At 37.2% G+C, this 18,522-nt stretch overlaps 1 protein-coding gene across 1 annotated transcript in view; it reads right to left on the bottom strand.

Moving 5' to 3' along the window:
• PRKD1 (protein kinase D1) overlaps positions 1-18,522 on the bottom strand; it is a 327,609-nt gene that overhangs the window by 20,666 nt on the left and 288,421 nt on the right. The window contains exons 14-15 of the mRNA XM_049612962.1: positions 1,272-1,433; positions 617-715 (exon numbers count right to left, since the gene is read on the bottom strand). Coding sequence (XP_049468919.1) covers positions 617-715; positions 1,272-1,433 — 261 coding nt within the window. The remainder of the gene's footprint in view (positions 1-616; positions 716-1,271; positions 1,434-18,522) is intronic.

Genomic DNA, 18,522 nt, shown 5'->3' with positions numbered 1-18,522 from the left:
AAAGAAAGAAAGAAAGAAAGAAAGAAAGAAAGAAAGAAAGAAAGAAAGGTTGAGGGATAAGCACAGAGGCTTGCCATGTTACCTACAATACTCCTCCAAACTAACTCTGTGTGGGAACCTAGACAGGACGTGAAGATGTCAAGGAAGCAAGGCGGACAGCTGCCTTAGCGGCTTAGTCAGGTCAGTTCAGGGACTTAGGTCACTTCAGTCATGATTCCATGGGAAGATATGCAGTTGCTTTCCATCCTCGGAGCTGGGGGAAAGCAGAAACTTTTGCCCTGGTCCCTGAGAACAACACTAAACTTAAATGTCCCCGGGACTCCAGTGTTCTCCCTCTCGGGCCTGTGCTTTCCACACAGGACTGCCAGCACGCCAGGATCGGGGTACAACAGAAGGTAACAGAGCCCACTGAGAAGGCTCCTGTGTTGCCTAAGGCAGGCTGACCTAAGAAGCCAGAGGGACAAAACTGAAGTCCCGAAAATATAACCAGGAAACAAGTGGATGAACATGAACAGGTAAAACTTGAAACAAATAAAGGTTTTGAGGATGAAAGGTGGCAGAATCCTGCCGGGGAGCCAGAGCTGCTGGCTTTGCTGGGAGAGGCTTTGATACTCGCCTGGGGGAAAGGATCAGCCGAGGCTAGCAACACGTTTTCTGGTTTGAGGTCACAGTGAACAATATTTTTAAAGTGAAGATGCCGCAAAGCCACAAGTATCTGTAAAGAAGAAAGTCACCACAATGATTTTATTTTGGTCTGTTAGTTCATTTCAAAATGTTTTTGACTAGGACATAAACTGGAAGGGCCATGAGAAAACTCACAATGAACACTTAAGCTTCTTTACACGCACGTCACTGAAATGAGCTAAATTAACAGCAGGTTTCTAAGGAAACGTCAGTGGAAAAAGTAGCATATGATGGTATTGATACAGCATCCAACACAGGTTCAGATAACAGTTGTCAATAATATCTTCCAGGGATACCCATTCTTGAATGTTTTCAAAGAACCAGGACTCAGTCACTGTGCAATTTAAAATTTCACGAGGACTTTTAATACGTGGGCCTGCATACACATTACTCACTTGGGATACTGGACTCTGGAGACCACAGATACAAACGAAATAATACTATAAGCCCCTGCAACTTTTTGAGTGTAATTCAGACTTTGCACGTAGAGACTAAACAAGGCTAGGAAGCTGCAGTTAAGCAGTGATAACATTTGATATTGAACATTATCTTTTTTTTTTTTTTTCTGACTCTAATTGATTTCTTACCTGAGTAATTAAAAACTTCGTTATGTGTTCTGGCAACCTGCCCTTTTCACTTGACAAGATCATCTCCAGCATGTCTCCATGGAGTTTTTCCATAACAACAAACACTCTTTCAGGCGTCTCAAACATACACTCCAAATTTACAACACCAGGGTGATGAAGGTTCTATTAAAGATAAATAAAGCACTTGAAGAAAATGAGTTTTTTGATACTGTTTGGCAAGCTCACTGATTATATAAAACTGTTCAAGCTTAAAGCTATGGAGAAACCCCACACTTCAGATTCTTAACATTTCTAAATTCCACATGTGCTGCCTTATATTTTTGAAATTCTAATGTCTCCAAAAAATATATCATTGCTTTCTATGCATAGTGAAATTATTTTTTCTATGCTGGAAAACCTAAGTTCCAACACTGTGAATTGCTAATTAGGTTTTAATTAGAATGCCATATTGAGAAATCTGTAATTTCTTAGGATCATCTCCAGTATTAAGCACACCATACTAAATAAGCATACCGGGCCGTCTCTACACACTCGGGAGAAAGTGAACGTAGACAAGATGAAATCTATACTTGTGGTGCATCTGACGGCACTGATGAAGCATATTAGTCAAAACCTTTTGGAATTGCTCTGCTACTGGAGGCTGCAGTAGTTTGCTACCAAAGCTCTTACACAGAGTTTAGGTTGCCAGGAAAACAGCAAAAAAAAAAAAAAAAGTTATTGAGCGCATATTTGTTCAGTGCACCATGAGGCTTCTGTGGTGGTCCTGCATTGTTCTCAAGCACTCAACAAATATTTCCACAATAAAGCAATGACTAATGACAGGCTGCAGTTGGCCTGACATGATTTTTTTAAATTAATTTATTTATTTTGAGAGAGACAGAGAGAGTGTGAGTAGGGGAGAGGCAGAGAGAGAGGGAGGATCCCAAGTAGGTTCTACACTGACAACCGGACTCTGGGCTCGAACTCACAAAACTGTGAGATCTTGACCTGATCTGAAATTAAGAGTGGGATACTTAACCGAATGAGCTGCCCAGGCGCTTGACATGTTAATTGTCACAAAGGTCAGGTAAAATTACTCTTAACATTAGATGGACCCTTGTGATGATGCTTGAATCTGAATGTTGCTGTGGGGTCATCAACCAAGCCTTTGATCATCTAATCTTTATTTTGTTTTTTTCCTGTGCACAACAAAAAATGCTAACTTAAAAGAACTACTATATGTTCCACTTATATTTCTTTTATATTTTTTTAATATTTATTTATTTTTGAGAGAGAGAGAGAGAGAGTGAGAGAGTGAGAGAGGGAGAGGCAGGGTGCAAGCAGGGGAGGGGCAGAGAAAGAGGGAGACACAGAATCCAAAGCAGGCTCCAGGCTCTGAGCTGTCAGCACAGAGCCCGATGTGGGGCTCAAACTCACCAGCCATGAGATCATGACCTGTAACAAATTCAGAGGCTTAACCAACTGAGCTACCCAGGCACCCTCCACTTATATTTCAATGAGAAACGGAAAAAAAAAAAATCATCAGGGAGCCTGGGTGGCTCAGTTGGCTAGGAGTCTGACTCTTGATTTCGGCTCAGGTCACGATCTCTCATTTCATGAGTTCGAACCCCATGCCCTGTGTTGGGTCCTGCACTGAGAGTATAGAGCCTGCTTGGGATTTTCTCTCTCTGTCTCTGCCCCTCCCCTGCTCTCTCTCTCTCTCTCTCTTTCTCAATAAATAAATAAACTTAAAAAAATGAACTTTAAAAAAAAAAAAAGAAGAAATCATCATGAACACAAACTACCTAAAGAAGAATCAGGGACTAACTTAAATGTGCTAATAGCTGTGAACAGAAAAAAAAAAAAAGCAAAAAAAAAAAAAAGCTTTATTTTAGAAAAGAAATTTTTAGTTATAAAAGTGTATATATAAAATGAAAATTTCACAAATGACTGGAAACCTGAGGTGGCTCAGTATTCAGACTTCACAGATGGATATGGGGAGGTGAGCAGCAGAATGGGCCGCAGGAGAGAGTGCACCGTAGTCAACCTTCCACCCAATGGTAAGGGATGCCTGGCATTAACTGCATACGGAGCCAGGCCACGGCTAGCAGAAGCTCCCATGATGATATCCTGTCTCTCAGGATGCCTTTCTCCTACTTTGGCCATTTTGATCTCTGCCTCAGATCTCTGATGGGTCTTTTTGGTTCCGATGCCTTGGTGCCCAATCATGTAGCATCAATGCGATCACGGAATAGTAAGTTTCTGGATGTGGTCCGAGCAGATGTCTACACATCTACCCCAAAGCCTTTCACCTCCAGAGTGCTGGGGTCATTGTTCTTAAAACTGTCACACTGTTAGCTGGTCATATCTGTCTACTTCAGGATAGACCAAGCCTCCAGAAACATTCTCTCCTGGTCAGAGCTGAAGCACATGGACAGTGTGGGATTAACTGAGCTCACACTGTCACTACTATTACTTTATTTGTCCCTACTGCCTACAAATAAGACCAGATGGTTGCTGGGCTTTCAGCATTATGGGAGTGCCAGATCCTTAGGTGGGAAACTCCAGATAAAAAATGCATGAATGTGCTTGATATGCAGTATGGAAAACCAGCAATGGCACTGCTCATTCCCGAACCTGCACGTAGCCTGTCACATTGTCTTGCCATCCCCCTTCCTGAGAGAGGAGCCACACTGAATGGAAAGACCAGCACCTGGGTCTCCAGGCATTTCAGCTGTCCTGTTTTAAATCAGTGATGACAGGAAAGGCTTTAAGAATGACGTGAGTCCTGCCTGAATTATGACCCTCCTGGAACAAGTCCACCATAAGATGTGCTAAGTGTACCTTCTTCTTTGAGTATTTTCTGAACTTTTTTCTTAAAAAAAAACAAAAAAACAAAAAAACACAATATTTATTTGAGAGAGAGAGGGAGAGAGAGAATCCCATGCAAACTCTGCGCTGTCAGCACAGAGCCCCACGTGCAGGGTTCAGTCCCACCAACCATGAGATCATGACCTGAGCCAATACCAAAAGTTGGACGCTTAACTGACTGAGCCACCTAGGCGCCCCTGAACAGACTTCTATTTAATCTAACTTCAAACATTTAAGCAGTGTTCTGGAGCGTTTGGCTCTCTTAAATGATCCAGGCCTATTGACTGGGTGGGGAGGAAGAACAATGAATAGGAAAGCAGGAGACTGACAGAAGCAAGTAGCAGCAAGGCAGGGGGTCTCCCATGTGTAGACACAGGAGAAACTGTTGTGAGAAGAAGATAAAGGTTAAAGGGGGCTCAGGAAGGGCAGGGGAGAACAGAAGTGGTGTTGTAGTGGCTCAGCCTGCTGCTTCTGCTTACCCTGGTTTGGACTGTGGAGGGTGAGGGAGAAGAGGGAATCAGAAAATGGCCAGGAAACTCTCCTGGCTAAAGTAGCCAAATATATATGCAGTGTTGCTTTTCATGTGCTTCTACTTCTATGTCTCTAAGAGAGGGAGTTCTTAGAAACACTAAAGTCCTTCATTCAGCCATTCTTTTTCCCTTTTCCCTCTTCTGTTACATGACTTAACAAGCCTCCATACGTAGGTGAGGACTTAAATGTGTTTATCTATTTGGTGTACTCCCGGAACGTTCTAGGCCAAAAGTAAGGAATGGATTAATGAAGACTGTTCACTGTCAACTATCTTGTTCACTGTAAACTCTGAAAGACTCTAAAATGTCCTCTAATAGCATCTTTATGGAAAGGATAAGAGAAAATTTTGCTATTTTAACTAAAGGACTTTGAATAGAGTTAGGTATACAGATTTTAAAAAGTTCAATAAAAGCGCTGAATTGTAAGTCGTGTATACACAACTGGGAAAAAGAAATGTTTTAGAAAAGTTTAGACTAATAGGTTTGTTGCACTTGGCCCTTGCTCTTTTATAAAAACCCTTATGCTTTATAGATTTGTTAAAGAATACCCTCAGTGGTAGCTGAAAAATCTTTCCAAGAGCAAAATGACTTTTTCTTTTTTCTGCAGAGAGAACATATAATAAGTTGATATTTTTAAAGTTTTTCATATGTAGCTGAGACAAGGCCATCATAGATGCTTACTCGTGAGCTGTAATTTTTGCATTGAACCAAATGACCAAAGTTGTTTTTCTATTTGACAGTAACAGAAGAAAAGAGAATAGAAAGAGTCATGACTTATTTATCCAAATTCTCTATACTATACTGATAATTATGTCTTTAGCCTAAAAAGATAATAATATTTGGAGAGTGGAAATAAAACAAATTCAAGCCATTATTTTCTATTACCATTTATAATTCATATTGTCTTTTTAATTACTGAAGCGTAACTCTAAGATAAGTTTCAACCCAAGTGGTCCATATGACTTGCTCACAATTTTACTTTTCTGTATAAAATATGAAATAACTTTTCAACTTTTCCTACTAATGGACAAAGTAACCAAATTAACTTAGAAGTGGCTTGATGATTTTAACACTAACCATGGCATACTAGTAGCCAGAAAGAATTTTGCTAACTTCTCAGGCCTACCTCAAGAATTCAGATAATAAATTTCATGGCAGAGTAAGCTACTACTGGACTCTCTGACCATCTGTTTGTTGCATTTAAGTAATTTAATTTTCAGGAAATGAAACATTTGGTCAAGTACAGGAAAGAATAGTGTCCATTCACACTTAACAGATTGATGACATATCCATGGGGTGAATATAAATTATTTTGAAGTCTGGAGGAAATACCATTTGGAGATCAAGACAAAAATCTTCCTGATTCAAGTTGCCTAGAGAATTCTTATGTAATCAATGGAAACTAGTCACTAAAAGCAGAAGCTTTCATAAAAATTATGATATTTTATCTAAAAGAAAGGAAATAAAAATTTAACTAACATTTTTAGTGTGTGTATACATTCTATTTTAGGTTACACTTTTCAGATTCAAGTTCAACAATATTTCATTGGTACTTATATTCTTTACTTCTAATTAAAATATTCATTTCATATATTTAGCTGTGATTAGTTAAAGATGTCATGTTTTCCCCTTGTTTATTCTACCTTTAGGATTATTATACTCAAACATATGAGAGGTGGGAAAGAGGAGAATTAGAATCAACACATCTTTTTAACAGGTTGTTTAAGAGGAATACAGCCTGAATATGGGGACTTCTGACTAGTTTTCTATCAAATACCTAAATGTTTTAGTTCAAAATGAGACAGAAAGAAATAAACTTAACAGTGATAAGTCCAAGGTCTAAATTCTAAATGGCATGCAGAGCGGAAGGAAGAATATTTCATTACACAGCACTGTTCATGGAGACGTAAGGTAACTTTCTCAGAGGTAAAGCACTGTGGCAATGACTTTGTTGATCCTCATTACTGCCCACTTGCCAGTGTTGAGAAATGAGGACATCTTATCCATTTTCCAATCACATTCTCTTACAATTTATGCTTCATTTAATGCCTCTAGAAATCACAATCACCTGATACTTTATAAAAGGGAAATAGCATGTAATTCCCTGAGAGAGGCTAAAAAAGTCAATGTAGAAACCAGGTGATTATAAGAAGACTCGGTAAAGATAATACCAAAATTGGTAAGAGAAGCTAAGCTATCTCTCATAAATTCCAGAACCTATCCAACTGTCTTTTAGGTATGTCGACTTAAATGAAAGATGTTCAACAACAGAATCAGTGTCTTTCCACCCAAACTTAGTCTTCTGGTGGTGTTTCCTCTCTTGGTAAATGGCCAACCATCTGGGTCAGAAGCCTGAGAGTCATCCTTAACATTCTCTTCCCCCTCACTTCCAATGACCAGTTTTAGAGCTCATCCCCTTAATTCCTCTTACATTGATGCCTCACCTTCATCCTCACCATTAATGCCTTGGTTTGAGCCTTATCTCTCTTCTAGGGATGGGCCACAGCCTCCCAACTGATCTCCTGGTCTTAGGTCTTGTTCTCCTCCAGCCCACTCCTGGAGCTAAGATCAGGAGTGTAACACTTAACTGACTGAGCCACCCAGAAGCCCCTAGTGCACTCCTCAAAGGGCTGCCACTGTGATTCTGAACATTCCATCTTGCTTCTAGCTCATAAGGGAATCACCACCAGCTTTAGGAGATGTACCCTTTAGCGCAGCCCATGGGACCCTTTACCATCAGCTACTTCTCTTCCTCCTATCCAAGTATTTCCCCAGCTTCTTTTCTTCTTCCCTATATATCTACCCTTCTCTCTAGTCATAGTAATTATTTTCAGAACAAGTACCCCTCTCTCTCTCCCTTTTACACTTTCATACACACTTTCTCTCAGCCTGAATCAGACCATTTTGTCTGATATGAATATTCAACTATTAGGCAGCTTTCATTGACTCCCACCGTCTGACCTGGATGTCTCTGCAACCCTCTTCCTTCAATCCTTGTTAAATTCTCTTTCTTAACAGTTAACATATCATACCTAGTTATTGATGGGCCTATGTGTCTTACCTGTAAGACTATAAGCTCCATAACGCCTGCATTTTATCAATTTTACACCTAGTTCATGTAAGCTTAGTGCCTGGTATATATTAAATGTCCAGCACAAATTTGTAAATTTGATTGAAAGATGAACAGTTCCTATATCTCCTTACTTTTCAGTACATGGGTAACATTCTTTAAGATTTAAGTGATTTTATTGAAGAGATGATGATACATACCTGACATATTTAGCTAGCACATTTTGCATCAAATAGACTATATGTTGATATTCTCTCTTCATATAAAAATACAGTACATGAATTTTTCATTGTGAGTTCACTTGAATCTGCTAGTGAGCAATGTCAGGTTTCTGACAATGACTACTATCATTATAAATAATGATTTGTATGATAAACACCAATAATACAGTTGTGAATATCAGAGATGTCACCAATGGTAAGAGTTGAAAAATGATATCCTAAAGTCTCGAGGGAATGACAAAGACATCCTGGTGGTTTCTAAGCACCAGTCCTTCAAAATATATAAGTTTGGCCACTGCTCTGGTAAATATTTCAACATATTTGAAAGGAAGAAACAAAATTTTAATGCTATTTAGGTGATTTGTATTTACTTTATATCTAGCTCTCAATAAGGAAGTTTTCATAGTATCAGCTCATTCTCAAAGGCAAGAGTCACCAGCAAGAGACAAGTTAAAGCAGCAGCAGCAGAAGGCCACCGTCAGGATACTCCTACATTATCCCTTTCCCTCCATGCCAACCCTCCCTTACATGAGTTGTGAAAACCTAATTTCCTAGGATTTCATTATTGTCCCAAGAGTGAGAAATAAAGCAATGAAAATGGGCCATTCAGGTAATAAAGATCACTGTACTTCTAACTTCTAGTGTAGAGTAGGCCTCGGGACACCCTTCCCTTTCTTTGTTTTTCCTTTCGCTCAGAGCAGGCACAAACACAAGGAAAGCCTCAAGGCCGCGAGCCTAATTTCAGAGGCACAGTCTCTGGAAACAGACTGCTACAGATTGTATTCCAGGTCTGCACATTCCACTGACTTTCATTCCTTTGTATGTGAAATGGCACAATAATGTGTCTAATTCTGTAATGTAACTAGGGCTTGGTTATTTAATGTATATAAAATACTTAGAATCATGCCTGGTACATAGTAAAGGTTAGCTGATATTGTCATTAGGCACATTTTCTGTCATTTTCACAAGATCTGGGCCACACTTCTCTGTCTAGTTTGATACCTAAAAGTTTACAGTTAGTGGCAGAAAAGAAAATTTCCTTTTGCCTTTCATGTAACAGAGGCTATAGGTTAACCTGAACCTTCTAATTTGTCCTCCCCCATCTTTCTTCTTGCCATATTTTTAGACCTCAGTGATGGCAGAGATGCATCCACTCTGAGGTCAACCATGAGAAGACTTTGTTACACTAGGTGAAAGGTCTTCTGGATGGAGATTACTTGGTGGTGTGTAAATGTATGCCCATTTCATGTTCACCTGGCCAAAAATCTACAGTTTAAATGGGCTCATATTTTAGTAGTTATCTTTAAGCATTTCTGGCAAATTTAATCTGTAAAATTTTAGAAAGGTACATTGATGACAGTCTAGAACAAAATAAAGCTAACATACACTGTCAGAGGAATAAATGCATGCAATATGACTTTAACAACAAGACCAGATGTAATAATCCATCTTCTTGTAAATAGATACCACTGGCTAACATTTAGATCAATGGGGCCACAATCAAATTTAACCCACTGGACCTTCGGAACTCAGAAACATTCACATAATTTTTGGTAAGAATTGTTCACACCACCCATCAGAACTAGAATGCAACTTACTTTTGTTGTAGCAGTAATTAGCACAGACTGATGCTAGATTAATACAATCCAAAATTTTGTGGGAGAAATGGTAAGCTGAAGTATCTTCATTAACTGCCAAAAACAAAAGATACACCTGTATCTTGCCTGGCTCTCAACAGAGAAACTTGCAGGTGGCCAGCTTGTAATGCACAATTTACTACAACATTTTTCTCATCTTAAATGAACTTTAAGTCTTGTGTATTCTATTAAGTAACATTTGCCCAATAAATAAAAAGAAAAGAAAAAGGACTAATTCAATATTTGCATAGCAAGAAAATCAACCGAGTTCTGATGCATGATTTTGTATTTATGTATGTCCATAAACCTGTCTATACCTCTGTCAGTCATTCTTCTCCATCAATTCTGGAAATGCTCCAATCTAGCTTTAGACTCCAGGGTTGCTGCAGACACATGATAAATACAATGTGTCTTCTCCTTTCCATATAAGAAGAGAAGCAGCTAAACGCAGAGAGGAAGGAGAAGTATACAGAAAACAATACTTAAAAAAAAAAAAAAACAAAAAAACCTCTCATCATCTTTTATGTCATTTCTAGCCTTTCTTGACTTCTCACCAGATATAAGTAGTATAAAGCTATGTGATATTTTCCATTCATCACCAGGAACCCTTCAAATTCAAGGTACATGGAAAATTTTAAAATCCCAATCCAGGTTCCCGAGCCTGTAATTTGGATTGATACACTGAGGTTTTGTTGGAATTAATATTTATATATGGCTGAATTTGATACTGATATTTGGAGGTGGGGGGTGATTTTTATCAGGAGAACTCAGGAAAGACTCTCACACAGAAATGATCTTATATGTACTCCCGTACTTAACCCTTAAGCCCCAACTAAGACCACAATTTCAAGTTGACTAGGTAAAAAGAGCCAACACAAAGACTTCAAAGATAGAAAGTTAACAAATGACCAATGTCTTAAAAAACAACAACAACAACAACAACAACAACAACAACAACAACAGTGTTTGTAACATTCCACCCATAAAGTATGACCCCCTACCCTTTCTTCCATGCTATTACTCAGTTTGTGTTTAGAGGAAAGGCAGGAATTAAAAGTATGGTTGTTAAAATAGAAAAATTGGAATTTGTAAATCAAGATGTGTTTATTGTATATGATAGCTGAAAATGGCTCAAATATCTGCATTTTTTTCAACTTGCTATCAAATGCATGGCAATGGAGACACATCTGCAACACTTTTTTTTATTTCCTGTTAATCTGGCTAGAAACATGAATGCATAAATCCAATCTAGTCTTGGTGTTAGATTTTAAAGTGTAATTTTTAACAAATCATAACACTGTAGCCCAGCTTCTATATTTAGATGCCAGCACTCCAGAAAGCATAACATTCTCTTATAGCATTAAATGATCTGTGCAGACACATAACCCTTCTGATGCCTTATATACCAGATAATAGGAAGTGGAGTGAGTATACAGGGTCTACTGAACAGCAACAGAAGACAGACACTATTGGCAAACAGGTCAAATGGTGACATTTCACATTTGTGTAAGGTTTCTGTAGCAAAATGTGTTTCATTGATATATTCTCAAAATTAAACAAATTCTTAATCATGGGGCTTTTCAGAATCTTTAATAAGTGAAAGACTGTATTCACTTCTAAGATGTGGGATGATCTGAATATAAGATATAAGACACATATTTTTTAAACTGTCTTAATGAGGGAATCTTTACCCCCATCCCCTTCCATGACGGACCGACTAGTATTCTTCCAAAAATACACTGGGAAACACTGATTTAAAAAACATTTTATATATTATTTAATTTAGTTCCCCAAAACATTCCTGCAAAGTAAGCACAGCAAGTCAGATGAATTCGAATTCATAATTAAGGAAATCAATGCTAAAAAAAGATTTACCCCCCCCCCCCCCCACCACAAAGAGAGAGAGAGAGAGAGAGAGAAGAAGGAAGAGTTTTAACTTGGAACCTGACTTTTTGACACTAAGTTTTCATTCTGACTAACTTCTTACTGAACAGGATACCTATTTGGAAAAATCTCTAAGTTCATTTTCTTTTTCTTATAATAGATCTTTGTTTCCTTTTTTCCTCCATGTTAGATATGTATATACATAATCAATGGGCTTAATTTTTTGGAACGTGCAGAAGATAACAAGATTATCAGAGCTGCAAAACATGTCTTATCTGAACAAACAATTTCATGAAAATTCTTCATGCAATAAAACAGAAAGAAATATTTTAAGAAATATAATAAACATATTCAATGAAACAACAGAAGTATAAACTAACCTCTTCCTACACACTAAAAGAAAAGATACTCAAATGTTGCATATTTTTCTCTAGAGAAAGAAAAAAAAATGACTCCTTCATGATTTTTTTAAAAACTACCAGTTTGCAAAAATTTTCATTTTTCCCACCCACACTTGGCAATATTATTTTCTGGTTTTCTAGCATGATCATCTTTTCTCCACCTCCTGATCATCCTTCTAGACTAAGGGAACAAAGCCATTTACTTACACATTGACGTTTTTAGACAAAATGGTAAAGAATGCTTTATTATCTACTGGCATGCTCTGCAATTCTGTATTCCCTTGGTTTCTTCAGTATGGCTAGACAATGTGTTCAATAAATATTCACTGAGCACCCATCAGGGGCCAGGCATATGTTAAAGTGTGTTCAGCCCCAGTCTAGGCTCTGAGTCAACCATGTTCTTTGTTAGGATGAAATAATGTTTCTAGGTTCTATATGTAGGGAATTCAACAAGTTACAGGAACTGGTTTCTAGAAGCTAGACTCTATAGCCTAGTTGTGGCAATACTAGTAACACCTAGTAAGTATGGCACCTTTACTTACTTATATGCCAGGCACTGCTAAGAGTTCCACAAAATTATCACATCTGAGTCTCACAACATCTCTACAAGGTTTCCTAGGTAAGGAAACTGAGGCTCAGAGAGCTTAAGTAATTTATCCAAGTTCCTAAGAACTCTTAAATAAAAAGTCTGAGCTTTGAACCCAGGCATCTGATTCTAGACCTCATGCTCTTTAAACACTATAGTATCCATTGCTTGAATACTCTCTGTGGACTCAAATCCATTTAGAACTGGGGTCCTGATGTTCTAACTGGTGTGCTTTCAAGGTCCGTGTTACTTCAGTCTCCTCAATATGATCTTACAGCCCATCTCAGCATATTGTCTAGATTTCTGAATGCTGCCTGTGGCAAGTCTTCTCATCTCAGTGTCCCCTCTACCTGTTATGACATCCACCATGACAAATTGCCTTGACGATTCTTCAGCTTCCTAACTGGTGGGACTTCCCCTATAGCTCAGTCTATTTCTAAACCCATATACCACCACAGTGTTGTTCTATGTTATCAAATCCTCTCTTGATCTTGAGGTTCCACTGTATTTAAAAGCATCACTCCGATATGTTCTCTGCCTTTCTTTGCACCCAAAGCCCAATTTTTCCCCCAGGATTCAGTTTTTGAGACAGCCTGTAACATCAGGAACAATTAGCAGCTATTCTACAAACTCGTCCTCCTTAACAAATACCACAATTTTCAAATTAGAACTTAAAATTTATTGATTCATACAAAAAGTATTATGACAAAGGCCCTGACAAAGAGTTTAAGAAAATACAGTATGTGATTTAAGATCATTTTGTCAAAAGTTAATCGGTTACTTATAAAGTCTTTACTACCATGCTAGGCATTGTGGAAGCTGAAAACAAGGTGTTGCTGAGACCTTCAAATTCGTTTATGATCTAATTATTACATAAGAAGTATTCAATAAATGTTACTTTATATGAAGACTAGAAACCATAGATAAACAGGAAATATGGAAAACAGCACAAGACTGGGAGATCTGGAAGGTCAATCAAACATGGATAAACCAAGTAAACCAGGATGGGCATCCAGCCTTGGAATTAAAAGCTGAGCAATGGCCAGAGGTTAAGAGTAATGATGAGAACAATAATTCAAAGAGGAATGAAAGGTTCAGTTGAATAGTAGTGATAAGGTACAGCATGATCACCTACGATGTAAAAAAAACAGGAAAAATAGATTTGATGAAATAAGAAAACTACTAAGCTAGGGAGGGATAGGATGGAAACCACTAAAGACTCATCTGGTTGGGGTCTTCAGATGAACCAGAGAAAAGGCAGGGCCAGCAGATGATGATGGAGTGGGATTGGGGGATGGGGAGCCAAGCTATCAGAATATCACCTGTTGCAGTAATCAAGGCATGAATTTAAAAGCTTGGTCTAGACTAGTGCCAACGGAAATGTTAAGGATGAAGTTAGGGCAAATGTGTAGAAAGAAAGACGAGGAACAGGGGCACTTCGTCACTAGCAGTTGAAAGGAGCAAATAGCCTCTAACAAGGTTTTCTTGTCGTCAAACTTTTTTCTCTATAATATACCATCCCCAAATGTTATTTTGATCATAACTTAAAAACAAAACAAAACAAAACAAAACATTTCAAGCAGAATAAAATCCAATCAACCTGGCACAATATGTAAGGCTCTCTATGAACTCACACGAAATCCATTTCCTGGTCTTACTGCGCACTCTGACTCATAACAGCAGTCTCCTAAGTAGTTATACTCTTGTGGAACAGAAAGATTTTTAAGAGATATGGGAACAGAGCATAATTTTAAGAAAATCTGTTTTGTTTATATCTGTATCCCTGCTGCCTGGAACATGGTGGGCCCTCAGTTATATATGAGGAATGAATGAATGAATCATACCAGTCCACAAATTATCTTCTAATACAGACCTGAGAATAGCCATATAGCTTTTAAATTCTCTATTGCGATGTTTCTTTTCATAAAAATTTTTCTCCCTTACAATGGATACTTCTCACTAACTCCAAATAGGAAGAAAAATCCTCAGGGAGAAAAGTAGAGAGAAAATTCGAAATACTATATTGGTCTGAAGTGACTGACACTAACATGGAAATCAATACTTCTGTAACTTAATTTCTAATTCACACTTTCACCAAAATTCAAGAAGATTTAATGGATTTATTAATGGAGAGGGGACTGAAATGAATTTCTGAAGATAAACCACCATTTTTGTTTGTTTTCTCTTACAAAGTGGCTCCTACAGTTAAAAAAAAGAAAACTATTGCTGAATTCTAACTCAAACACTAAGTAATAAACACCCACCAACTTATGAACTGAATTAAAAAATTAATCTCAATAAATAGTATACTTTCAGTAACACTTTATTTTTTATTTAAGAAGTACTGATAAAATTTTACAGAATAAAGCTTTTACTAATAATTATAACTTAATCCAAAAGTATGTTTTAAACACTTAAAGTGTGCTAATCAAGAAATTTTAAATATATACTTATTTTTATTGTAAATAATTATGCAAAGGAACCAACAAAAGACTTCCAGGTATAAAAACACATTACAATGGAATATAATTTTGTGGGAAAAGTGAAATATAGGCAAAGGAAACAAGGAATGTTGTGAATTATACTATTGTTAAAGAAATGCACATTCACGTATTTTTTTAAATGGATGGTAAAGAATATCAAATGTCTATGACATTTAGATTCTAATGCATACATTTAAAGGAGTTCTATAATAGCTTTATTTTTAAATATTGATACTTTAATATAGTACAAAATTAAAACTCTTTAAAATATGACAAAATAGTTCTAGCTGTCATCTTAAAAATACACAAACAGTTACAAAGTTTTTTTTTAGAATTATTTTTGAGATACATGATGAAAAATGTTTGAAGGCCACTCTTCCAAAATGATCTAAATTTTTCTACTCATTTGTCATAGAATATTTATTTTACTAAGGTAGCCCCTCAGCCTAATAGCCCTTTCCAGCATTTCTCTGGGTATAAAAACCTATGAATCTTTCAAGATTTCATCAATGCTATATTTCTCTTGGAAGCTCTCCCTGATTCCAACATTCTGGCCTCAGTCATAATCCGTGATTTCTTTCACTATATTTCCACAGCTAACACGATTTGCAGTTACTTGTACCTGACTGCCCAAATAGAAGTCAGAATGAAACTTGGTAGGTTTCATTCATTTTTACATGGGCCAGAAGCTCAGTAACTTGCTTTGTATAAAGGAAGTATTTCACAGTTATTGCTGATGGACTTAATATTTTTATTAATTGAAGAAAAGGGTTCTTGCCTTAGAACCTGGAAGAATGATTAAGGTTTAAGCGTTTGGTTCTAGGCTGGTTGGTTTGGGGTGAGACCGGCCCATAGTGGAGATGTCCTAAGGTCAAAGGTCTGAGACTCAAGTGCCTGTGGAAGATCAGAACTCAAAAGATCAATTAAGGAATGACCTGGGAAGGGATGACAGAGGACTCCCTTAAAGTGGATGACCTCACTTCAGGAATGAGTCCCATATTAGTATGGGCCATTTAGATGAAAGAAAGGAGAAGTTCAGGAAGACAAGTTGGAAGGACTAGCAGGGAAAGAGAAACAGGATCTGATAAGTGCAGGGGGGAGTGAGGACAGAGATTTGAAAAAGGAACAAATGATCAATGCCCTGCAAGGACTGAGATAAAGACTGAAAAACAGCCAAAGGGTGATAGGCAGGCAGAGGAAGAAAACAAGGGGATGGCAAAGGGCCTTGCATTTTCTTTAAGAAAGGCAGGGAAACCAAAGACAAGGAAATCTATGAACAAGAATGAAAAGAATAGAGCACAAATCTAACAGAGCTGCCATACCAAAGAGAGAGTTGGATGCAGCTGTGCAAGGCAGCCCAGACAAATCCCAACCACACTTGACTGTTGCTGTTGTTTTGTTTTGAAGTTAAGAGACACATGAATGAGAAGAGGAGTGCCTCCCAATAGAGAAACCAGAATAATGGAGGTAATTTTGGAGGTTAGTGCAAGGGATATATTTAACTTATGGCCTGTAAAATTCTTATGTATTTTTTCTATATTATGTATTCTATATTTTTAAATTGCAAAATGCTTTCACACCTTGTATCATAAACAGAAGTGCTTGTGTTTTAATTCTGACTGAACAAATCTGTGTTAATAAAGTACATTAAATATATATCATACCAATATCATTTACTGTAGGTTTTTAAGTTTCTAAGTTTTCTTAAGATAAAGTTTCATCTCCTTGTAAAGGTCAGTTTTCTGTGATATTCCTAATCATTAAACAACAATTTTTTTATTCTTTTTTGTTGTCATGAATAGGAAAAAATAATTTCAAATTCTCCATGTTTTTTTTTTAAATCAAGATACAACTTTTAAAATAATAATATAAGTAGGATCCCTTGGGGATTTTATGAAATGTTTAACATCTACGTTAATTAACATTGTTCTGAAACATAGTAATAATAATGAAGTATTTACATCTAATGAAAACACAGCTCTTCTAAATGATATAAGTAAGGGATAATAACTATGCCATAAGATTCAGACTTGCCTCAATTTTTCAACTATTTAAAGATATCTGAAGAGCTTAATTTTCTAACAATTGAATCAGATTTTGGAAAGTCTTCACCTAGGTTATATAGAAAGGAGAAAATGGAGAAAGAAAGAATTCTTTCACATATTCCATAGTTACACAACTTTGAAGTCTTCTATAAGCTAAGGAGCTTTTTTACAAACCACAGAAACAAATTAGCATTTGACCAGAGGACTAGGAGAGCTGCATGGGCAGGAATTTCTGCCATCAGTCACTTTAGTCAACATGGCCACTTCTGGAGAATCAGGAGGAGGGGACAGGGCAGAACTTGTGAACTCCAGGTACAACCATAAATGAGGACTCCAGCTTTTGTAAGTAGGGAACCACAAGGCAGAGGATATCAAATGCTTCCAGGAATCACTTTTATATCCAGAGGGATGGAATTCTGTTCCATAAGGTTAGTAGAAGAAAACCTTTCTCACCATCCAGGTGACTTTGATCATGGCACTTTGTCTGAACGTATCAGTTAGTGAGTCAGAATTCTAACCCCCACCCTCTATCCCCATTACTGCTTTGTCTTTTCAGGTCCAAAAAGATGAATTCTAACTTTTAATAAAAATATAAAATGAGGCAATGAGGGCTTTCAGAGAACTAACCACATTAACCATAGTTAATCTTTCTTAACTAACCAATTAAACATTAATAGCAAATGTGGACCAGATTCCTGCTACCTACTGGGATATTATGTATGCCATCTTATGTGACAGGATGGTGTTTCTGTACAATTTTATTCAACAAATATTTGCTAAACACGTAATGTGCACCAGGAAAAAATTCTTGTGTTTGGGATACATCAGTAAGTGAAACCATGATATCTGCCCTCCAGATGTGCACATTCTAGTGAAGGGGCTGGGGTGAGAAACACACAACAAATACAACAAATGAAATTCTGTAACAGACCAGAAGGCAATTAAGTGCTATGGAAGAAAAAAAAACATAGATCAGAGTTAACAGTGGTACAGGGGTATGGATGTGAGGGGGTTTGAGTGGACTGTATTTTTAAATAAGGTGAGAGTGGCATTTATATATCAATGATATGAACTTAAACATCATTGTCTCTGGATATTGAATTATAATCTTTCTGGGAAGCTGATAAATTTGACAATTGGTAAAAAGGTTCAAACTTTTTTTTTTCATTTGTTTCAGTTGGAAGATAGGATGAGTTCCCTATTTTTGATGAACAAATTTTGAACCAATTGGCAACTTTATGATAAAGTACAAACTACTGAATCCAATATGTGCATATAATTAAGCCAAACCTTAATAAGACACATAGTACATGCTATGTGATTGAAAATTCAACACATAAATATGCTGCAAACATCTGACTGACGGAAGGCATAGCCGAGTGATTCAAACTAAGACTCATGACAAAAAGGATCTGTGTGTCTCTGCCTCCACTGTAACCACTGGACACGGAACAGTACTTAGTTCGTGATATGTGTACTCAATCAATACAAGTTTGATGAAAAAAGTGAAGACTGGTTAGGGCCAGTGGGGAGGAGTGATAAGC

Source organism: Panthera uncia, assembly GCF_023721935.1.
Source record: "Panthera uncia isolate 11264 chromosome B3 unlocalized genomic scaffold, Puncia_PCG_1.0 HiC_scaffold_1, whole genome shotgun sequence".
Lineage (NCBI taxonomy): Eukaryota > Metazoa > Chordata > Mammalia > Carnivora > Felidae > Panthera > Panthera uncia.
This window is presented reverse-complemented; position numbering and strand designations above follow the sequence as displayed.